Genomic DNA, 25,323 nt, shown 5'->3' with positions numbered 1-25,323 from the left:
GCACTTGAGCTCTGGTAAGGGACAGACTGCCTCCTCAAGCAGCTCCCTGACCCCTTTATATCCAAAGAGACACCTCATACAGGATAACTCTGGCTGACATCTGGCAGGTACCCTTTTGGGATGAAGCTTCAAGAGGAAGAAACAGGCAGCAATCCTTGCTGTTCTGCAGCCCCCACAGGTAATTCCTAGGCAAGCAGGGTCTGGAGTGGACTTCCAGCAGTCCTGCAGCAGAGTGCCTGACTGTTAGAAGGAAAACTAAGAAACAGAAAGAAATAGCTTCAACATCAAAAGAAAGGATGTCCACTTAGAGACCCCATCTGAAAGTCACCAACTGCAAAGACCACAGATAAATAAATCCACAAAGATGGGAAGAAAAGCGAAAGATATGAACAGACACTTTACAAAAGAAGACATATATGAAGCCCACAAACATATCAAAAAATGCTCATCATCTCTGGTTATTAGAGAAATGCAAATCAAAACCACATTGAGATACCATCTCATGCCAGTTAGAATGGCAATCATTAAAAAATCTGGAGACAACAGATGTTGTAGAGGATGTGGAGAAATAGGAACACTTTTACACTGTTGGGAGTGTGAATTAGTTCAACCATTGTGGAAGACAGTGTGGCAATTCCTCAAGGTCCTAGAAACAGAAATTCCATTTGACCCAGCAATATCCTTACTGGGTATATATCCAAAGGACTATAAATCATTCTATTATAAAGACACATGCACACAAATGTTCATTGCAGCACTGTTTACAATAGCAAAGACTTGGAACCAATACAAATGCCCATCAATGATAGACTGCACAGGGAGAACATGACACATACACACCATGGAATACTCTGCAGCCATAAAAAACGGTGAGTTTGCGTCCTTTGTGGGGACATGGATGAACCTGGAAACCATCATTCTCAGCAAACTGACACAAGACCAGAAAAATCAAACACCACATGTTCTCACTCATAGGCAGGAGTTGAACAATAAGAACACATTGGGAGGGGAGCACTACACACTGGGGTCTGTCAGGGGGAAACAGGGAAGGAACAGCAGGGGGTGGGGAGTTGGGGAGAGATAGCATGGAGAGAAATGCCAGATATAGGTGATGGGGAGGAAGGCAGCAAAACACATTGCCATGTGTGTACCTATGCAACAATCTTGCATGTTCTTCACATGTACCCCAAAACCTAAAACACAATTAAAAAAAAAAAGAAATTGCCAAAAACCAGAATGCCTCTCCTCCTCCAAGGGATCACAACACTACCAGCAAGGAAACAAAACAGGATGGAGAATGATTTTGACAAATTGACAGAAGCAGGCTTCAGAAGGTGGGTAATAATAAACTTCTCTGAACTAAAGGAACAGGTACTAACAAAGTGCAAAGGAACTAAGAATCTTGAAAAAAGATTAGACAGAATGCTAACTAGAATAACCAGCTTAGAGAAGAACATGTATGACTTGATGGAGCTGAAAAACACTGCATGAATACTTTGCAAAACATACGCAAGTTTCAATAGCCAAATCAATCAAGGAGAAGAAAGGATATCAGAGATTGAAGATCAACTTAATGAAATAAATGAAGAGGCAAGATTAGAGAAAAAAGAGTGAAAATAAATAAACAAAGCCTCCAAGAAATATGGGCTTATGTGAAAAGACCTAATCTAGGTTTGATTGGTGTACCTAAATGTGATGGAGAGAAAAAAACCAAGCTGGAAAACACTCTTCAGCATATTATCCAGAACTTCCCCAACCTAGCAAGGCAGGCCACCATTCAAATCCAGAAAATACAAAGAGCACCACAAAGATATTCCTCAAGAAGAGCAACCCCAAGGCACATAATCATCCAATTCCCCAGGGTTGAAAAGAAGGAAAAAATCCTAACAGCAGCCAAAGAGAAAGGTTGAGTCACCCACAAAGGAAAGACCATCAGACTCATAGCGGATCTCTTGGCAGAAACCCTATAAGCTAGAAGGGAGTCGGGGCCAATATTCAACATCCTTAAAGAAAAGAACTTTCAACCCAGAATTTCATTTCCGGCTAAACTAACCTTCATAAGTGAAGAAGAAATAAAATACTTTATGGACAAGCAATTGCTGAGAGATTTCGTCACCACCAGGCCTGCCTTGCAAGAGCTCCTGGAAGAAGCACTAAACATAGAAAGGAACAAGTACCAGCGATTGCAAAAATGTACCAAATGGTAAAGAGCATTGACACAATGAAGAATCTGCATCAACTAATGGGTAAAACAACCAGCTAGTATAAAAATGGAAGATCAAATGCACACATAACAATATTAACCTTAAATGTAAGCAGGCTAAATGCCCCCAAAAAAGATACAGACTGGCAAATTGGATTAAAAAGTCAAGACCCATCAGTGTGCTATATTCACGAAACCCATCTCACATGAAAAGACACACATAGACACAAAATAAAGGAATGGAAGAAGATTTACCAAGCAAATGGAGAGCAGAAAAAAGCAGGGGTTGCAATCCTAGTCTCTGACAAAACAGATAAACCAACAAAGGTCAAAAGAGACAAATAAGGGCATTAAATAATGGTAAAATGATCAATGGAACAAGAAGAGCTAACTATCCTAAATATCTATGCACCACAGGAGCACCCAGATCAACCTACAAAGAGACTTAGACTCCCACATAATAATATTGGGAGATCTTAACACCCCACTTTTAATATTAGACAGATCAATGAGACAGAAAATCAACAAGGATATCCAGGACTTCAACACAGATCTGGACCAAGCAGACCTAATAGACGTCTAAAGAACTCTCCACCCCAAATCCACAGAATATACATTCTTCTCAGCACTACATCACACTTACTCTAAAATTGGCCACATAATTGAAAGTAAATCACTGTTCAGCAAATGTTAAAAAAAAAAAAAAAAATGGAAATCCTAACAACCAGCCTCTCGGAGCACAATGCAATCAAATTAGAACTCAGGATTAAGAAACACATTCAAAACTGCACAACTGCATGGAAACTAAACAACCTGCTCCTGAATGACTACTGGATAAACAATGAAATGAAGGCAGGAATACAGATGTTCCTCAAAACCAATGAAAACAAAGACACAACATACCAGAATCTCTGGGATACATTTATGCAGTGTCTAGAGGGAAATTTATAGCACTAAATTGCCCACATGAGAAGTGAGGAATGATCTAAAATCAACACCCTATCATCACAATTAAAAAAACTAGAGAAGCAAGGGCAAACAAATTCAAAAGCTAGCAGAAGACAAGAAATAACTAAGATCAGAGCAGAACTAAAGGAGAGAGAGACACAAAAGCACTTCAAAAAATCAATAAATCCAGGAGGTGGGTTTTTTTTAAGGATCAACAAAATAGACCACTAGCCAGACTAATAAAAAAGAAAAGAGAGAAGAATTGAATAGATGGAATAAGAAAATGATAATAAGGATATTACCACTAATTCAAATTACACAGAAATACAGAGTACCATGAGAGATTACTACAAACAACTCTATGCACATAAACCAGTAAATCTGGAAGAAATGGATACATTCCTGGACACTTACGCCCTCCCAAAACTAAACCAGGAAGAAGTTGAATCCCTGAATAGACCAATAACAAGGCCTGAAGCAGAGGGAGAAATTAATAGCCTACCAACCAAAAGAAATCCCAGTCCAGATGGGTTCACAGCCAAATTCTACCAGATTTACAAAGAGGAGCTGATACTAATCCTTCTGAAATTCTTCCAAACAATAAAAAAAGAGGGAATCCTCCCTAACTCATTTTATGAGATCAATATCATCCTGATACCAAAACCTGGCAGAGACACAACTAAAAAAGAAAATTCCAGGCCAATATCTATGAAGAACATTGATGCAAAAATCTTTAATAAAAACTGGCAAACCGAATGCAATAGCACATCAAAAAGCTGATCCATCACAATCAAGTAGGCTTCACCCTGGGGATGCAAGGCTGGTTCAACGTATACAAATCTATAAATGTAATTCATCATTTAAACAGAACCAAAAACAAAACCACGTGATTATCTCAATAGATGCAGAAAAGGCCCTCGACAAAATTCAACAGCCCTTTATGCCAAAAACTCTCAATAAACTAGATATCAATGGAATGTATCTCAAACTATTAAAAGCTGTTTATGACAAACCCACCACCAATATCATACTGAATGGGCAAAAACAGGAAGCATTCCCTTTGAAACCTGGCACTAGACAAGGGTACCTTCTCTCACCATTCCTATTCAACATCATATTAGAAGTTTTAGCCAGAGCAATCAGGCAAGAAAAAGAAATAAAGGATATTTAATTAGGAAAGGAGGAAGTCAAATTGTCTCTATTTGCAGACAACATGATTGTATATTTAAAAGACCCCATCGTCTCAGCCCAAAATCTCCTGAAACTGATAAGCAATTTCAACAAAGTCCCAGGATACAAAATCAATGTGCAAAAATCACAAGCATTTCTATATACCAATAACAGACAAACAGAGAGCCAAATCATGAGCAAACTCCCATTCACAATTGCCACAAAGAGAATAAAATAACTAGGAATACAACTAACAAAGGATATAAAGGACCTCTTCAAGGAGAACTATGAACCATGGCTCAAGGAAATAAGAGAGGACACAAACAGATAGAAAAACATTCCATGCTCATGGTTAGGATGAATCAATATTGGGAAAATGGCCATACTGCCCAAAGTAATTTATAGATTCAATGCTATCCCCATTAAGTTACCATCGACCTTCACAGAACTGGAAAAAACCACTTAAACTTCATATGGAACTTAAAAAGAGCCCGAAAGACCAAGACAATCCTGAGCAAAAAGAACAAAGCTGGAGGCATCACGTTACCTGACTTCAAACTATACTACAAGGCTACAGTAATCAAAACAGCATGGTACTGGTACCAAAACAGAGATATAGACCAATGGAACAGAACAGAGGCCTTGGAATTAATTCCAGGCATCTGCAACCATCTGATCTCTGACAAGCCTGACAAAAATAAGCAATGGGGAAAGGATTCCTGCTTAATAAATGGTATAGGGAAACTGGCTAGCCATGTGCAGAAAGCTGAAACTGGGCCCCTTTCTTACACCTTATACAAAAATTAACTCCAGACAGATTAAAGATTTAAACATAAGAACTAACGCCATAAAAACCCTAGAAGAAAACCTAAGCAATACCATTCAGGACACAGGCATAGGCAAGGACTTCATGACTAAAACACCAAAAGCAATGGCAACAAAAGCCAAAATAGACAAGTGGGATCTAATTAAACTCCAGATCTTCTGTACAGCAAAAGAAACAATCATTAGCATGAACCACCAGCCAACAGAATGGGAAAAAATTTTTGCAAGCTACCCATTGATAAAGGGCTAATATCCAGAATCTACAAAGAACTAAAATTTACAAGAAAAAAACAACCCCATCAAAAAGTGAGCAAAGGATATGAACAGGCACTTTTCCAAAAGAACACATTTATGCAGCCAACAAACATATGAAAAAATGCTCATCATGACTGGTCCTTAGAGAAATGCAAATCAAAACCACATTGAGATACCATCTCATACCAGTTAGAATGGCAATCATTAAAAAATCTGGAGACAACAGATGCTGGAGAGGATGTGGAGAAATAGGAATGCTTTTATACTGTTGGTAGGAATGTAAATTAGTTCAACCATTGTGGAAGACAGTGTGGCAATTCCTCAAGGATCTAGTACTATAAATATCATTTGACCCAGCAATCCCATTACTGGGTATATACCCAAAGGATTATAAATCATTCTATTACAAAGACATATGCACACGTATGTTCATTGCAGCACTGTTTGCAACAGCAAAGACTTGGAACCAACCCAAATGCCCATCAATGATAAACTAGACAAAGAAAATATGCCAAATATACACCATGGAATACTATGCAGCCATCAAAAGGATGCATTCATGTCCTTTGCAGGGACATGGATGAAGCTGGAAACCATCATTCTCAGCAAACTGACACAAGAACAGAAAACCTAACACAGCATGTTCTCACTCATAGGTGGGTATTGAACAATGAAAACACATGGACATAGGGAGGGGAACATCACACACTGGGGTCTGTTGAGAGGTGGGAGGCTAGGGGAGGGAAAGCAAGGGGTAGGGAGATTGGGGAAGGATAACATTGGGAGAAATACCTAATGTAGGTGACGTGGGGATGGAGGCAGCAAACCACTATGGCATGTGTATACCTGTGTAACAATCCTGAAATAGCTGCACATGTACCCCAGAACTTAAAGAATAATAACAACAAAAAAAGTAAAGCATTGTTCAAAACTTGTCAGAAGCTGAATTTCTTTTAGTCTTTAATAATTGTTTCTGATTATTAAATAACTAAATTTTTATGGTATCAGGTGTGGAAAATACTGGATAGCCAAAGAAAAAGAATAAAGATCACCAGGACTCTACTGCAGACATTATTTTGGTAAATGACCCTTCTGGTCCTTTTTCTTTTCATTTGCATTCTTTTCAAAATTGCCACCATTAGTATGTATGTTTTAGGTCATAATTATCTTATTTAATAATCGATTCTGAATGTTCACTATGAGAAATTTAAATTTAGCTTTGCCAAATCAGAAAGAAAAAGAGAACAATTATCAAGCTGGCAATGAGTATCCATTTTTTCAATATTAACGAATAACCACAATGCTTCATTAACTATGATGTCCTACTTGGCAAGTATGCTGTGAGGACAGCTTATTTGGCAAAACCACTGTAGATTTAAAATTACCTAGCTCCAAATGGATCATTTGTTTTACTCCTTAAAGACAAAAGTTTTCTACTTTTAACAGCATGCAGATTCAATTTCTTCCACACTGCCTTGCACCGGAATGCCGTCCAGTAGAATCACAGTAACAACCACTAGCTCACATTTGACTTTTGTTCAGATAAGTCCTGCTTTGTAGCTGAAAGGTAATTTTCCCTGTGGATTCAATTTTATATCATTGGAATAAAAATAAGTGAATAAATATTAAAACCTTTAACGGAAAAAAATAATTTTCATGAAATTAGTTAACACCTGAAGAATTTTCAAGAGAAAAAAAAATCAGAAATAAAGTTTAAACTTACTGAACAAAGACAAGAAAATTAATTGACATACTGTATAGAGTACACTGATGGTTAAATAAATAAATATTTATGTTAGAAGGCATGAAAAATTTAATGAAAATCCCAAAGAAAAGCAAGAAAACTCAGCCATGACTCTGTTACAGCCTCTGTTTTGGAAAGCGTTCCTCCTACTCTGAGACGTCTGAGATCTATCCAACTTATTACATAAGATAAAATTCACTTTTCATTATTTGTGTAGTGTGTATTTTTCAAATTCCAGATAATGACACCTTAGATTTCAGATTGTAAAATTGATTTAGTGTAACACAAGTAGCATTTTGCAATTTGAAATTGAATAGTCTAAAATATGAGTAAGTATAGGGTCTGAAACTCTTACCTCAGATGTACACATCAGTGGGGAGGTGGGTCCTGAGGAGGTCTGTAGGTCACAGTTTTAAATATTTGAAAGTCCTTGCTCAGAGCAGAGTATTTCAAGTGCCATCTTAACTGGGGACTTGGAAAGATTACAGTTAAATGGGAGTTACTGATTCCATCAGCTCTCATCAAGGTGAACTATCAGGGCATGAGTTGTGGGAGCCCCTAGACCAAACTTCTGCAGCCATGGGAGGTCCTGTCTGTGGCTGCCCAGAAGAAATCCACGGGGTAGGAGCATCTGATTAGCAAGCACTCACAGTGAAGGCATCTAACACATGCTGCCCACTCCACAATGTTCTGACTCCGGCTGACTTAGTCTATTTGTCCTACTATAACAAAAATACATGAAAATGGGAAATGTATAAAGAGCAAAAATTTCTCTCTCATGATTCTGGAGGTTGGGAAGTCCAAGATCGAGGCTCTGGCAAGATGGTATTAGCTGAGGGCTACATTCCGCTTAGAAGCTGGGGCCCGTTGCTGCATCTTCCAGAGAGAAGGAATGCTATGTCCTCACACGGCTTAAGGGACAGAGAGGGTACTCCCTTCAGTCTCACACTTTTTGAAGGGCACTAATTCCATTAATGAGGGCAGAGCCCTGATGATTTAACCACGACCTAAAGGCCACATCTCCTAATCCTGTTGCGCTGAGGATTAACCTTGAACAAGATTTTTGGAAGGGACATCAGCATTTAAATGATAGCATTGGCCAAGATGACCATGTGACCATGTAGTTCTGCAGTCAGCTGAGAGGACACTGCTGCCATTGTTCACAGGGAGCCATGAAGAAATTATTTTCTAAGTTCTTGAGGATCAGAAAATATGGCTTAAGGTAAGTGGGAAATAAAGGCGGGATATCCCTGCAGGTCCGAGAAGGAGCCCGAATCTCTGTGTTTGCACATACTAATCATATTTATCATTTTCCAATGGATATGCCTTTTAGTGACATCTAAGCCAGCTCTAAGGTGACTGCATTAACAATCACAAGGATCTTCTGCACATTAAATGTGATCTTTGTTTTAAAAAAAAACGTGATATAAAAATACTGTGATAACATCCATAATCCATTCACATTATCACAAGAAATTTCATCATTACATTTGTTAATGAAATAGGAAGAATTTTGGACTCAACATATAATGTTGAATGTTACACATATTTGGATGGTGTAAGAGGGGCTTTAAATTTTATATCACCTACCTGTGCAAAAAAAAATTCTTAAACATCATAACTGTTGCACTTTGGGAGGCCGAGGCGGGTGGATCATGAGGTCAAGAGATTGAGACCATCCTGGTCAACATGGTGAAACCCCGTCTTTACTAAAAATACAAAAAATTAGCTGTGCATGGTGGCACTTGCCTGTAATCCCAGCTACTCGGGAGGCTGAGGCAGGAGAATTGCCTGAACCCAGGAGGCGGAGGTTGCGGTGAGCCGAGATTGCGCCATTGCACTCCAGCCTGGGTAACAAGAGCGAAACTCCGTCTCAAAAAAAAAAAAAAAAATCATAACTCTTGAGAATGCAAAAAGATCATTATAAAAGGTTCTCAGTCAGTCGTTTCATTACCCATTTTAAATATAGAACCTGATTATGAAATGGTAATGTTCACATAAGCAAGCTCAAATGTGTCATTAAAAACTGAGTGGAAATTATACACAAATTCAACTTGGGAAATTTTATCCAAATTTAGTAACTGTGATTTTGTTTCTATTCCATAATAATATATGATATGAAGGAAGTATAATGACTTTTTTTTTTGAGACAGTCTTGCTTTTGCCCAGCTAGAGTGCAGTGGCACAATCTCAGCTCACGGTAACCTCTGCCTCCTGGGTTCAAGCAATTCTCCTGCCTCAGCCTCCCAAGTAGCTGGGACTACAGGTCTGCACCACCACACCCAGCTAATTTTTGTATTTTTAGTAGAGACAAGATTTCACCATGTTGGCCAGGATGGTCTCGATCTCTTGACCTAGTAATCCACCCACCTCGGCCTCCCAAAGTGCAGGGATTACAGGCATAAGCCACCATGCCTGGCCATAATGACCTTTCTTAATCAAACCCCCATTAAACATCAAATCCCTTCCAGTTTACCCTGTTATGCAGTACTATATATGCCATCATAAAAATAATTTATAGAAATCGGCATCGGTTAACAAAATAATAATTGGAATAAGTCATTTTTACCAAGCCTCTGCTATTCTTTCTACCATGTTGAAGACCAACGCTGGTTGATTTGAATGAGGCTCAGAATCTATCACTGATCTCTGTGTAGATGCTGTCTAAGGAAGAGAATGAAGTAAAAGAGACAAGGCTTTCATAAGGAACTGCAAATGACTGTGGTCACCGCCTTTTCAATGCAGTGGTAGGAATAATTTCTGCAGCTTACTCAGGATGACTTTTTATGACAGGGTTCTGTCATTGATGTGGCTCAGCTGATGGATCCATTAGAGACATGAAACAAGGTACAGTTGCCTCTGATCAGAGTAGCTACCATACCTGAAGAAAGCCTTTACTAGAGATTTTATGAATGAAATAAAAGTGTCCATTGAGAAAGACAGATCTTTTATACTCATTTTACTTTTGAAATACCTCAAGCAGTATTGTAGAGCACAGTCTGAATATGCTTTGCAGCTAGATTTGGTGAATATTCACAGTCCATTTACTTAAAGAAATGGCCTCTGATGCAATCCATTTCCCATTCTCCTTGCAGGACCTTCTCATGCTCTTCTGTGGCATGTCAGTCTTACATTACGTTTCCATCACTTGATTTGGGCCCTTTTCATTTGACAGTCTGTTTTATTTGCTAGTGTAATAGTTTAGAGCTTACTTTGTGAGAACAGAGACTGACCACAGACACAAGATTTTAAAATAAGGCCTTTTATGTATAAGAACCACATTGCAGCTGGCGTGGTAGCTCACAGCTGTAATCCCAGCAATTTCGGAGGCCAAGGCAGGCGGATCACTTGAGGTAAGTTCAACACCAGCCTGGCCAACATGGTGAAAACCCGTCTCCACTAAAAATACAGAAATTAGCCAGGCATGGTGGCGGGGGTCTGTAATGCCAGCTACTCAGGAGGCTGAAGCAGGAGAACTGCTCGAACCCAGGAGGCACATTGCAGATGCCTTATTAGCGAGAGGCTGAGGTTCACTCCACTACCGTATTAAAATTGCAAGTTTTCTTTTTTACATAAGTATAACACAAGCCCTCCCCCGCCAAAAATTGCCTTGTGGTCAGCCTGAGAAATGAGATGGTGTAATCATGGTGATCAAGTTCTATGAAGGCTATTTGAAAAGATTACCAATATCATATATTTGAAAGAGGTTACAGTCTGTATCCAATAAATGGTATGCATCACTAAAGCTGCCACAGTGCTACCTTAAGGAGTGAAAACATTCCAGACACATAAAGAGGCCACAGTGTTTGTCCACAGGAGTAAAACACTGAGGTTCTCTTGGTTGGTTGAGATTTTAACTTGTATAATAAGTGCCTAGAATTTTTGTTGAGACTACTTTTCTCTTTCATACCATGACAATATCGATTGATGTACATAGAGATTTATTCTTTCCCACATGCTATGCAAAATAGGTTACCTGCCTGTTCTGGTGAAAATGTTTTTGCTTTAATTTTATATCCATGTTCTTTTTTATCAGTCATATTCTGTGTATCCAGAACATAAGCTCCATGAGAAGGAACTCTCTCATCGAGTTCATCAGGGAATATTAGGTACACAATAAACATTTATGAATACACAAATGAAAGGAAAGGCATATTTCATCCAAAACAGAATATCCCTCTTTACTGGCATCCAACCTGAAAATTAATTCTGCCCTCACTACTGCCATCATTTAGCAGAACACAAAAATGTCTATATTTCCTGCGTAACTCCAAGAAACATTGATCTGCCACAGCTTTAGAGGTGTTTCTGATTAATCTGTTCACACCTATTAGAGTGTAAGCACTATGACAAGAAGTATTATTGTCACAGAATGCACCAAAACCTATGGTAGCAGATGACAGAAAGGGAAGAAACAGATTCTGTCTTTTCCTTCACCTTGACTGCAGACTGTGGATTCCCAATCTGTTCTCTGCACTGACTGGAGTTCTGGGTAAACAACTACACATTAGGTTAAAAAAAAAAAAAGTCAGTATCATTTGCAAAAATTTGATCTCAGTGTTTCTTGACTAGGAGAAGCATATAATAAACATCCTGAGGTCAGTGGCCATGGCTTTTCTTTCCCCCACCCCAAACCCATTAGTACCTAATACGATATAGATAAAGAAAAAACACTCAAAAAATAGATGACAGATTCAGACTATAAGTTTGAAAAAAGGAAGGGCAGGAAACAAATATCAGTTCAATCACCAGTGAATTCCAGAAGGCTGTCCTTGCAGTTACGAAGAGAGGAGAAAGGCAGCCCCTGTCCTCTCAGGAGGCCCACACACTGGAGATGCTTCAAAGCAAACTGTGTCTTTCATATAATACCTTTTAAAGAAGACAAAAGTAGCCCCCTCTTCCTGCTCTTTATACCTTTTTACACTATTTTGGAAATAGCACGGGAAGTGACTCACAGCTGAAAAGCCATTTGTAGCATCACTAATGGCCACTCACTCCCAGCAGGCTTATTCGTGAAAATACGACTGCAGGTTTAACCTGGTGAGCGGCATGCTTCTAATACCATCCAACAGTCCATATCTGGTTTTGAATATACCCCAGGTTCCGAGTGGATCGTGGAACTCAATCGTCTCTTATTCCAGCTTGCTCATTTTGAACCAACTCATTTTACAGTGCGGTTAGCATAGCCTTTTCAGTTCAGGATGATTGCTCAAAGCGCTTATGGCAGTGTTAACACACAGCACAGCATCTAGAGTGAGGCGGTTGACACAAATTGCATCTTATGCTCCTTGAGATTTAATGCTGTTACTGCCAAGAGAATATTTTTGCAATGGTTACTGATGTATAACAAAATAAAACATTCATCAAAATCAAACTCCTAATCAACATTCCTACTTAGTCCAAGATTCCAATTATATCACCTTTCTAGTAACCAAGAAGACAATTAAAAAAAAACCTACATTTCCTAATGTGGAAAGCCTTCGATATGATAAGAATATAGGGAAAAAATTATTTCCACCGTGCAAGTCCTTTGGTTCCCAAATAAATAAGCTGACATTTTAAAGATTTCATAGTGAAAATGCTATTCATTCACTTTTTACTTCTTAATCTACACTAAACCTAAATGTTTGTTGTAGAGCTCAAAAAATTACAGTGATGCGTTTATTCTCTCTATACTCTATATTGAAGGCAAAAAAGAAGACATAGAAAAGAAAGCCACCCTAAATATGGAGGATACACTAGGTATCTTATAAAACAATCTTTGTGTAACAGTGCATTCCATTTTCATTTCCTAGAAGCATATTGTGGTGGCAGTCATACATTTTAAACTGCCTAGTTAGATTTTATACCAAGCAATACAATTTAGCCTTCTGTGGATCAATGAACTCTTTGGTTCACCATGAATTAAATGGTCCCACAAATCACCACATACAAGGTAATGTGCACAGTGTGCATATTTTCCTATTAATTACTTCTCCAAAGCTAACATAATTAAGTACTGACCCTATTACATTGGCTCCTTATTTTAATTACAGTTCTACACCCTGTAATAATGTTAAAGAAAGCCTTTTTGAGTTCACCTGGCTTTATAATCAGAATTTTCGATTCTATTTCTATGATTTACATTTTAGTTGGCCTCTTCTTTACAGGTCTAATACTAGACTTAGCTATAGTCAGGTATGGCTCTGGCTGGAGGGTGTTATTCTCCTCTAGTCCCACTTACTCACTGTTTGTCCAAAAAGGTGCCTGGGAAGGACTCAGATAAAAGCAGATTGAAATAAGAATAAATAGACTGCATTCGTTTGCATGAAATTTTAGCTTTGGTGTGTTGGTCATTTGTTCTTTATAGTCATTTAATTGCATTGCTGAATGTAACATATAGTTTTCTGAAATTTGATAAGTGAATATATTCAACAGCTTTGGTCTTTTTGTGAAGTCCGTGGTCACAATTATCATGGCTTCTGTATACCAGTGGTCATTGTATTACCCAGAACTGAACATCAGAGAATGTACAAAAAGAAAAATATGCCACCAGAACAGGAAATTATTCTCATCTCCAAACTGTAATTTTGGTATATCTCTTTTTATTTACTTCTTATGGAAAAAAAAATGCCTCCACAAACTTTTTGATGAGTAGGCTATAAATGGTTTGGGAAGTCTGCCCTCCTGGGATAACTTCTCCAAATTTAGAAAACCATTAAGTTTTACCTAAACCAATGAAGTTTTTGAAGTAACCAAAGTATATAGACACTCCTCTGAGAAGTTAAATGTTTCCAGTTTGAACTTCAGATTTAGAAAGAATATACTAGCCAGAGTAAACAGACAAAAGAAAGAATTAAAGAGCATCCAAATTGGTAAAGAGGAAGTCAAACTGTTGCTGTTCATTGATGACATGGTCATATACCTAGAAAGCCCTAGAGACTCATCCAAAAAGCTCCTAGATATGGTAAAAGAATTCTGTAAGGTTTCAGGATGCAAAATCAGTGTACGAAAATCAGTAGCACTGCTATACACCAACAATGACCAAACTGGGACTCAAATCAAGAATTCAATCCCTTTTACAACAACTGTAAAATAAATAAATAAATGAAATACTTCGGATATATGTAACCAAGGAAGTGGAGATCTCTACAAGGAAAACTACAGAACACTGCAGAAAGAAATCATAGACAACACAAACAAATAGAAACACATCTCATGTTCATGGATAGGTAGAATTAATATTGCGAAAATGACCATACTGCCAAAGTAATCTATGGATTCAATGCACTTCCCACCAAATACCATCATCATTCTTCAAAGAAGTAGAAAAAAAAATCCTAAAATTTATATGGAACCAAAAAAGAGCCCAGATAGTCAAAGCAAGACTAAGTAAAATGAACAAATCTGGAGGCATCACATTACCTGATTTCAAACTATACTATAAGGCTATAGTTACCAAACAGCATGGTACTGGTATAAAAAATAGGGACATACACCAATGGAACAGAATAGAGAACCCAGATGTCAAGCCAAATACTTAAAGCTAACTATCTTCAACAAAGAAAACAAAAGTAAGAAGTGGGGAAAGGGCACCCTATTCAACAAATGGCCTTGGGATAAATGGTAAGCCACATGGAGAAGAATGGAACTGGATCGTCATCTCTAACCTTATATAAAAATCAACTCAAGAGGAACCAAAGACTTAAATCTAAGACCTGAAACTATAAAAAGTCTAGAAGATAACATAAAAAAAAACTCTTCCAGATGTTGGCTTAGGCAAAGAATTCATGTCCAAGAACCCAAAAGCAAATGCAACAAAACCAAAAATAAGTAGATGGGACCTAATTAAACTACAAAGTTTCTGCACAGCAAAAGAAATAATCAGCTGAGTAAACAGACAAACCACAGAGTGGGCAAAAATGCCCCTAAATGACTAATATCCAGAATCCATAAGGAACTCAAACAAATCAGCAAGCAAAAAACAATCACATCAAAAAGTGGGCAAAGGACATGAGTAGACAATTCTCCAAAGAAGATATATGAATGGCTGAGAAACATATTTTTAAAATGCTCAACATCACTAATTATTTAAAAACTGCAAATTTAAACCACAATGAGATACCACCTTACTCCTGCAAGAAGGGCCATGATTTAAAAATGCAAAAATAATAGATGTTGACATACATGTGGTGAAAGAGAACTATTACACTGCTGGTGGGAATGTAAGCTAGTACAACTACTACAGAAAACAGTTTGGAGATTTCCCAAAGAAATAAAAGTAGAACCAGCATTTGATCCAGCAATCCCACTACAGGATATCTACCCAGAGAAACAGAAGTCATTATATAAGGACGACATTTGCACATGCATGTTTATAGCAGCACAATTTGCAATTGCAAAAATACAGAACCAGCCTAAATTCTCATCAACCAACAAGTGAATAAAGAAAACATGATACACACACACACACACACACACACACACACACACACTCCCCATGGAATACCACTCAGCCATAAAAACAAATGAAATAATGGCATTTATAGCAACCTGAATGGAATTGGAGGCCATTGTTCTAAGTAAAGTAATTCAGAAATGGAAAAACAAACATCATATGTTCTAACTTAGAAGTGGAAGCTAAGGTATGAGGATGCAAAGGCCTAGGAATGAAATAATAGGCTTTGAAAACATGTGGGAAAGGGTGGGAGAGAGATGAGGAATAAAAGACTAAACATTGAGTACAGTCTACACCACTTGGGTAACAGGTGCACCAAAACCTCAGAAATTTGCACTAAAGAACTTATCCATATAACCAAAAACCACCTGTTCCCCAAAAACTACCGAAATAAAACAAAAAATTAAAAAAATAAAAAGAATATATAGCAATGTTTTCAAAAAGACAATGAGTGAATAAATCTAAAAAATATTCAGAAATTACTATTTTCATAGTAAATAAATATTTGAGAGTATTTCTAGTACAATTTTGATATTTTTAAAAATATTGTTTTTTAATCTCTCAAAATAATGTTTTCAGAAATTAAAAAAGCTAAAAAATCTTAGAGAAGTATAATATAGTCGGGATTATTTATGTGAGATTGTGTGTGTATTAGTCCATGTTCATGCTGCTGATAAAGATATACCCAAGACTGGGAAGGAAAAGATGTTTAATGGACTTACAGTTTCACATGGCTGTGGGGCCCTCATAAATGTGGGAGAAGGCAAGGAAAAGCAAGTCATGTATCACTGGATGGTGGCAGGGAAAGAGAGAGCTTGTGCAGGGAAACTCCCATTCTCATGATGGGATGAAACTCAGATCTCATGAAACTTATTCACTACCATGAGACCAGCACAGAAAACATCCGCCCCCATGGTTCAATTACCTCCCACTGGGTTCCTCCCATGACATGTAAGAATTTGGGAATTACAATTCAAGATAAGATTTTGGTGGGGACACATTCAAATGACATCCGTGTGAAACTAAAACCTTAATGTAAATACTCAACATTATCTAGTGATGGTTAAATACAGGATACATATACCTGCTAAACATAAGTGAACCTTGAAAACATGTTTTGTGAAAGAAGTCAGTAAGAAGAGAGCATATACTATATGATTCCATTTACAGCTGACCCCTGAACTCCCTAGGTCCACTCATAGAGAGGTTATTTTCAATAGAAGTTACACCAAGTGCACCTGTCCCTCCTGCCTCCCTTTTCCCCTCCTCCACCTCTGCCACCCCAGAGACAGCAAGACCAACTCCTTTTCTCTCCTCCTCAGCCTACTCAAGGTGAAGACAATTGGCTGAAGACCTTTACGATGATTCATTTCCATCTAATGAACAGTAATTATGTTTTTCTTCCTTATCTTAACATTTTTTCTGGCTTGCTTTATTGTAAGATGATAGTATATAAATAATGTAACATACAAATATGTTTATGTTATCAGTAAAGTTTCCAGTCAACAGTGAGCTGTTAGTACTTAAGTTTTGGGTGAGCCAAAAGTTATATACAGATTTTCAACTGTATGGGAGATTGACACCCATAACCTCCACATTGTTCAAGAATCAATCATATATAAAATGTCCAGACTAGGCAAATCCACAGAGACAGAAAGTAAATTAGTGATGCCAGGGACTCAGAGCCAGGGACAGGGGCTTCAGGGGTAGGAACAATATGAGGGAACTAGAATAACTGCTGATGGGTAGAGGTTTCTTTTTAGGATGTTGAAAATGCTCTATAATTGATCATGGCAACAATTGTCTAAACTCATCAAATTTACTAAAGGCCATTGAATCACGCATTTTCAATGGTGAATTGTATAGTATGTAATTACATAACAATAAAGCTATCATATTTAAAAAAACATGAGCTTTGAAATGTGAATTTCTGCTATAAATAAGGATAAAAAGCCTTGTATCAGGACCCTTACTAGTAATGGTCAATGGATTTTCTTTTCAAATATTCCTGGATTAGTCACACAGATCAGAATTTCTAATATTTAGAATTTATGTTTTACAAAGGAAGTGACTATCTTATGTACTGTCCCTGGGAAGGTGAAGCGGAACAGTGGATGTGATTATCTAAATCACCAGCGCAAATATCTCCCTACTCCATTGAGAAGGGCTATGGATCTCCTGCCACCCAGGGAAAAAAACGATTCAGCATCTGCATTGAACAGATTGTCCACTTCAGATCGATCAGAACCACCAAGCTACTGTTCACATCTCTGGCTAACCCTATTTGCTGCTAAATATCACTGTGTTTCTAGGTCCTCAGACACTTGTCAATATGCTAACACCACATCCTGGCAAGTGTTGGACCCTCTACCTGCCCCCCTCGTTATACTTAGGAAAAGAGGCATTTACAATGTAACACACAACTGAAATAAACCTGAAAAAGTTAACATGGCTGACATTCTATTTATGGCAGAGAATTATGTCTCAATAATACAAAATAAAATTATATTAAGTACTCACGAGCAAAGCCAGGAGCTGGTTTTACTTACCCAGCGACACCCTGTCTCCAATCCAACCTAGGCCACAGGTGACAGGGAGCAGCTCACCAAAGTCAGTTTCCTTCCTCTTGACAAATTTCACAGGCATCATCTGTTTCCTTAAAGAGTTAGGGAAGCCAGGCCACAGAGGGCATGAGCGATGAATTTACAGTTTTATGAAACAAGAAATAAAGGCTCCTGCCTGACTTCATTTAACAAGAAGGCAATTTTACAAAGCACTCAGTTCATGCCTACATGTTCGCCATACTTTAATTCTTTGGGTTAATCTATATAAATCTAATGGTAGATTTTAAAATAGATGGAGAGACAGACAAGAGACATAAATAAATTAATAAATAAAAGTTTGTAGAAAGCATAGCAAGAGTGAAATGCAAGATCCGTCGAGAATCAACCATCCAAAACCAGCACTGCTCATGTCACTGACTCCTGGGGAGAAGAGATGTGTGTCAAAGCCCGTACATGTCAAATGTACTAGGACCCATCACTCCTTTCTTAGCAAGAAGAGAATATTCAGCATTCCCCTAAACTAAGTCACTTGTCTGGTGATCCTGGCAGCAAATGTCAGAAATTGTTGCCCTTCACTTTATCTGTCACTGACACTTGACCATAGTGTTTTTTAATTCTTCACCAGAGAAAGGAGAAAGTCAACTTAGTGGAGCAGATGGGGCTGTCAGGGGAGTGACGGGAAATGATACACTTTTTGAAAATGATGGATTGTCCCAACTGAGTCCATGCACTCCCTGTTCAGAACACTTGGGACAGGGCATTATTATCCTAGCATGATTCAGAGAGGGCTCACTCTTGCAATTAACATGGAAGCAAGCTGAAAGCCTATGACATTCCATCCAGGGGAGACACATCTGACTGTGCCCACTCAGGAGTCTGCTGTTGTCTGAATAAGGATCCGTTCATTTCTGCGACCTGAAAGCTGTGACCGGTAAGCTGTCTGTGGAAGGCAAATGGGAGCTTCGATTGTCACTGAGTTGGGTCACATTTTGCAAACTTCCGACGGTATGCAGTGGAGGAAAAATAGAGATTCCTCACCATTGCAATGCACTCTTTGGAAATTTAAGAAGGTAGGGGAAAAACACAGAGGATCCATGATTTTCCATGAAGACTGAGCAGGAGTAAGGACAATGCCCACATGCCTTAAACTTTATTTTTTCCCTCAGTATAAATCAGTGCCAAACAAAGACTAGAGAAAGCAATTGCCGCTGAGCCCTGACAGAGCACCCTCTGTGAGCTGCCATGAGCAGAAAATGAAGGTTGTAAATGATTCCATTAGATAAACAAGTGCACCCCAGTTTGAGAGCATGAATTGCACAAAAGGTATATTTTGATCAGGCTGCCCCATTAAAGACGCTGTGTTCTCAGACCGCAATTTGTCCCCTAGTTGGTAGGGAAAGATACAGGCAAAGAAAAACGAGGGAGCACTTACACCATTGATGTTGCAGGATTAACAATAGATTGTGCTTAGAAACGGTGAGCAGTAATGGGCTTGGGTCCTTGGAGTGCTCTCAAGTCATGAGCATCATTTCTATAAGAGAGTCCCCCAGGTTGTATGTCACCAAGTGTCCCACCTATGACCACAGACTCTGCTTACCACATCTCTAGACATTCTGAAAAGGACAAAAAGAAAATGAGCTGAAAGAAGCAACAATTATTCTTGACATTTTAGAATGCACCTTTGCCACGTTCAGAATATTCTGTCACAGGCTTTAAAATGAGAACTATTATAGGCGAAAGTCCGGGCAGAACTCTCCTCTTGAAAGAGAGCTCACCTGTATCCAGCCTTGCCTCAAATTGAAACAGGTTTTAAGGACTGATTGAATGGTCTTCATTTCAATGTAGTGAAAGACATTAGTAACTCCTTCTAGCTTTATGCTGGTTAACTTAGGATTAAGAAGTGAAATGGAGAAATACAAACTTTTTGTTAAGAGACTAGAAAGAAACAGGTCGCTCAGGCTAGCTCTAGGTGCAAGCTTATTAATGATATATCTTCTTTATACGTGACTTCTTCAAGTTTTATTCAATGGTCATATGTTACTTTCATATTTTTAAAAAGTTGTCAAAAAAAGAAAAACAAAGAAAACTGTTACTATTACTCTTTAATTTGCAAAAGGAATAGAAAAAAGGCAAAATACAGTTAATGGTGACTGTTGGCTTTTTTCTTTTTCTTTTTCTTTTTTTGGCTTCTGAATGTTCACTTGCTCCAGCACCACCTGTTTATCTATCTTATGTTATTTTATTTTACTTTATTTTATTTTAAACAGGGCCTCACTCTATCACCCAGGCTGGAGTGCAGTGGCACAATCATACCTCACTGCGGCCTCAAATTTCTGGGCTCAGCCTCTCGCCTCAGTTCCCCAAGTAGCTGAGACTATAGGCACATGCTTCCATGCCTGACTACTTTTTAAATTTTTTGTAGAGATGGAGTATCATTATGTTGCCCCGGCTGGTCTTGAACTCATCAACTCAAGCAATCCTTCTGCCTCCGCTTCCCAAAGTGCTGGGATTATAGGCATGAGTCACCATGCCTAGCCATGGTGATTTGCTTTGACAGGTAGGTAAGTGACACTGATGTGTTTTTTTCTTTCAACTCTTCTGTAATTTTCAAATTTTCTACAAAGAACAAATATTTTAATTAAAAATAGTTCAAGGAGCAATGGAAATTTGGAAAGAAAATATTGCCTTATTCAATTTTAATTGCCTGGAAATGTAGTTAAGAGACTGTCGTTTTTTTTTTTTTTTTTTTTTTTTTGAGATTCTCCTGCCTCAGCCTCCTGAGTACCTGGGATTACAGGCATGCACCACCATGCCCAGCTAATTTTTTGTATTTTTAGTAGAGACGGGATTTCACCATGTTGACCAGGATGGTCTCAATCTCTTGACCTCATGATCCACCTGCCTCAGCCTCCCAAAGTGCTGAGATTACAGGCTTGAGCCACCGCGCCCGGCCGAGACTGTCATTTCTAATTGGAAAAAGGATGAGCAAACTGGTCCCAAGATGCTTCTTGAGGACAAATGACAAGGACTAGGAAACTTCTACCTGCAGCCAGCGGTGGCTCAGGCAGATCTTACAGTCACCACGCAGTGTGCATTTGAAGGCCTCCAAAAGCCCTGAACTCCAAAACCTCTTTTCTTTCCTAAAAGAACACCCATACCAGCCTCTTGATGTATCTGATGTTATTGCCATTTCGGTCATTTACTTCTGCATTGCCTATGAATGTGTTCTCCAGAACTGCCCTTCATAAAATGTAAATGTCCTTGGGAAGGGGATTAGCGGCCACAGGCAATTCAGAAAGATTAAAGGTGCTGCCAGAACGTTTTTCCATACTGTTCAAAATAATCTCTTCAGTGATCAGAATCATAACTGATCAAGGCAGTGGCAAGGAGCTTTGTTTTTGTCACCTCTGATGACCATCATTCCGTGCATAGGACGGTCATTCGGAAATTCCGCACTGTGAATGGCCACCGCTGCCAAGTTAGGAAAGCCCCATGAAAGCAAGACGTGGCTAGTCCTTCATCCAGCCAAAGAGGTCGAAGTAGTTCTGGAAACTTTGGTGCTGGTCATGGAGGTGGTTTCGGTGGGAATGACAACTTTTGTCATGGAGGAAACTTCAGTGGTCGTGGTGGCTTTGGTGGCAGCCATGGTGGTGGTGGATATGGTGGCAATGGGAATGGCTATAACGGATTTGGTAATGATGGAAGTAATTCTGGGGGTGGTGGAAGCTACAATGATTTTGGCAATGACAATAATCAGACTTCAAATTTTGGACCCATGAAAGGAGGAAACTTTTGAGGCAGAAGCTCTGGTCCCTATGGTAGTAGAGGCCAATACTTTACCAAACTACAAAAGTAAGGTGACTATGGCGGTTCTAGCAGCAGTAGCTATGGCAGTGGCAGGAGATTTTAATGAGGAAACATAGCTTAGCAGGAGAGGAGAGCCAGAGAAATGACAGGGAAGCTAGAGGTTACAACCCACTCGTGAACTCAGCCAAGCACAGTGGTGGCAGGGCCCAGCTGCTACAAAGAAGACATGTTTTAGACAAATAGTCATGTTTATGAGCAAAAAACTCAAGGACTGTATTTGTAACTAATTATATAACAGGTTATTTTAGTCTCTGTTCTGTGGAAAATATAAAACATTCCAACAAAGGGTTTTCATGTAGATTTTGTTTTTGCACCCATGCTGTTGATTGCTAAATGTAATAGTCTAATCGTGAAGCTGAATAAATGTCTTTTTTTTAATGTGCTGTGTAAAGTTAGTCTACTCTGAAGCCATCTCAGTAAATTTCCCTCAACAGTGTAAAGTTAGAATTCCTTCAGGGTGATGACAGGTTCTATTTGGAATTTATATACAATCTGCTTGGGTGGAGAAGCTGTTGTCTTCAGAAACCTTGGTGTAGTTGAACTGATAGTTAGTGTTGTGAGCTGAAGTTCACCATTAAAGGGATTCCCCAGGCAAAATCATGAAATTCTTTATTATAAAAATTATTGTTGGCACATTGTACACAATATATCTAAATTGAATAATGGTACCAGATAAAATTATAGATGGGAATGAAGCTTGTGTGATCAGTAAATGATTTAATTCTCTTGAAAAAAATAAATCAATTATATAAAATGAAGGAGTGGACTCTGAATTCCTTATGAGCCTGCGTGCATGTGAATTCCATCAGCATGAGTTCTCAGTTTAGATGGCTGCCGCCTAGAAACAGTGCCAAGGGAATGGACAACGAGATGGACATATATTCATGGAGGCATCGAAGGGAAAGGAAAAATTCTGATGCCTGAGATATTTCAGAGGAGTCAGATCAGCCCAAGTGACCTGGGCACTGTCGTGTGTCCCAAGAGCAGAGCAGCTCCCCAAAGAAAAACTCTATCCACTTCACAGCTTTTCCTAAATTGGTCTTAATTCTGAATCAAGAGTCTAGTTCCATTTTTACTGTCAGGACACCATCATATTATGTGTGGATTTTTTAAATGACATTTTCCAGAGGAATGATTGAGAGTGATAACTCTGTTAATATTCTTGCAAAATGGGGGTCTTAAAAATCCATGGTCATTCTCCCATGTTTACATAAACAGGAGCAATGGAAACTTCTTTCTCATCACAAATTCATCACAAATGAGAGGGGAAAGCATACACATAACTAGTATGCTTTTCTGTAATGATAAAGGAAAGGTTCATTTTTTTTCTCCTCCACCGGAAACAAGGAAACTTATTAATGAAGAAGGAGGAAGGCAGTACCAGCTTAAACAGGAATGAATCAAAGGCAGAAGAAAGAAATCAGGTGTTTTCCTGCCGAATGATTTTATTTTCTTAGGAAAAAAGTGTTTTCATACTTTGAATGCATTTTATGCTGCTACACAATTATCTTTCTAGTTTTTATTTATATGAATGAAATGACATTCTATGGATCAATATGGCATAAAATTAATCCAGCAGCTTTTCACTACAGACCCCTCTGTGTTGGATTTAGATTCAGTCTCATACTGCCTGAATGACAACATGCTTACCCCATCCATAAAGAGGAACTTGTTCTAAAATTAAAGGTTTGCTTTTACCAAGTCTCCCTTTTCATTACCAAGTTTCCTACCCTGATTTGTCACAGTGCCGCTGGCTAGACTTCTCTCTAACTTGACGAACTGAATGAGAAGATTACTCTGTGGAAACTGAAAGCCTAAAATAAATTGAGATGATTCATTCTGGAGCCCTTTGCTATTTTAAGATTTTCGGACAATCTTCCTGGCATTCAGAAGTGAAAAACGAGCCTAACTTGGCACCTTGATTTGTTAACTCGGAGAGATCCAGTCAGGCCTGCACTGAATTCCTGTGGAACTCAATGATGCCAAGGTGATTAAGAGGGAAAAAGTCGCCACCTCATTGCTACAGTTTGTCAATTTGTCATGTGTTTTTTGAAATAGCTGGCATGGCAATTTGGTTAAAGGATTCCCAAAATAGATCACATTAAGATTAGCTTAACAGATTCAATTAAGTGTAATAGGATCGGCAACTCATGGAGCCGGAAGTAAAATTATTTTTGCTATAAGTAAGCCAACTATTCCTCTGGAAGTGAAGTCTAAATAATAGATGCATAAACACTACAAGGTCAAGTCATAGCTAGTCTTTAAAAAGTAAACAATTGACCAATCACTTATAGCATGTGCCTTCTGAGTAGTTTTTCCAGCAGTGTTGATGAATTCAGACTGTTTTATACACATTGTCATCAATATCTTCTCTTGACAAACTCTAAATATTTGTGGCCGGGAGCAGTGGCTCAAGCCTGTAATCCCAGCACTTTGGGAGGCCGAGGTGGGTGGATCACGAGGTCAAGAGATCGAGACCATCCTGGTCAACATGGTGAAACCCCGTCTCTACTAAAAATACAAAAAATTAGCTGGGCATGGTGGCGCATGCCTGTAATCCCAGCTACTCAGGAGGCTGAGGCAGGAGAATTGCCTGAACCCAGGAGGCGGAGGTTGCGGTGAGCCGAGATGGCGCCATTGCACTCCAGCCTGGGTAACAAGAGCGAAACTCCGTCTCAAAAAAAAAAAAAAATTGTAATAAAACAAGACCTAGTATGAGATACTAGCCACCGAGAATTAACCACCGCAGGCACTGACCCAGAGACGTGGGCTGTGCCTCCATCTTGTGGGAAAACACAAGTTTGACAGACCGCAGGCATGACAGTAAGCTAGTAAACCTGGGAGCCCAAACCTCAAAGTAAACAGCGTGATTTAAGTGACATATTATGACGAGGGCACAACCATCTGAACATAACCAGCACTGAACTTTTTAAAAATATTTGTCTTTATGCAAGCAATCTCTATGTGTTAGTCTGTTTCACATTGCTATAAAAAATATCTGAGACTGGGTAATTTATAAAGAAAAGAGGTTTATTTGGCTTATGGTTCTGCAGGTGGTCCAAGAAGCATGGCATCAGCATGTGGGCTTCAGGGAGCTTCCATTCGTGGCCGAAGGTGAAGGGGAGCAGGCATCACATGGCAAGAGAGGAGTAAGAGTGAGCGGAAGAAGGCTCTTTGTAACTATCAGATTTCACAGGCACTAATAGCGGGAAAACTCACTCATTACTGCAAGGATGGCACCAAAGTGGTCATGAGATCCGGCCCCACAACCCAAACAACACCTCTCTCTAGATCTCAGCTCCAACAGAGG

The 25,323-nt window shown here is 38.8% G+C and overlaps 1 protein-coding gene and 1 pseudogene across 13 annotated transcripts in view; one reads left to right on the top strand and one right to left on the bottom strand.

The window, feature by feature from the left end:
* The window catches only part of LOC128931694 (uncharacterized), an 818,901-nt gene that overhangs the window by 664,496 nt on the left and 129,082 nt on the right, over positions 1-25,323 (bottom strand). For 2 of the 13 annotated variants that reach the window (XM_078368206.1, XM_078368201.1), the window contains exon 6: positions 16,208-19,759. The exons of the other annotated variants lie outside the window; for them this stretch is intronic. In XM_078368206.1, the coding sequence (XP_078224332.1) occupies positions 19,705-19,759 (55 nt within the window). In that variant the 3' untranslated portion in view covers positions 16,208-19,704. Of the gene's footprint in view, positions 1-16,207; positions 19,760-25,323 lie in introns of those variants that run through there. 13 annotated transcript variants of the gene reach the window in all.
* LOC128931811 (heterogeneous nuclear ribonucleoprotein A1-like) lies at positions 21,402-22,089 on the top strand (annotated as a pseudogene).

This window comes from Callithrix jacchus, chromosome 4 (genome assembly GCF_049354715.1).
Source record: "Callithrix jacchus isolate 240 chromosome 4, calJac240_pri, whole genome shotgun sequence".
NCBI classification, from domain to species: Eukaryota; Metazoa; Chordata; class Mammalia; order Primates; family Cebidae; genus Callithrix; species Callithrix jacchus.
Note: the sequence above shows the minus strand (reverse complement) of the source record. Positions and strands in the feature narration are given on the sequence as shown.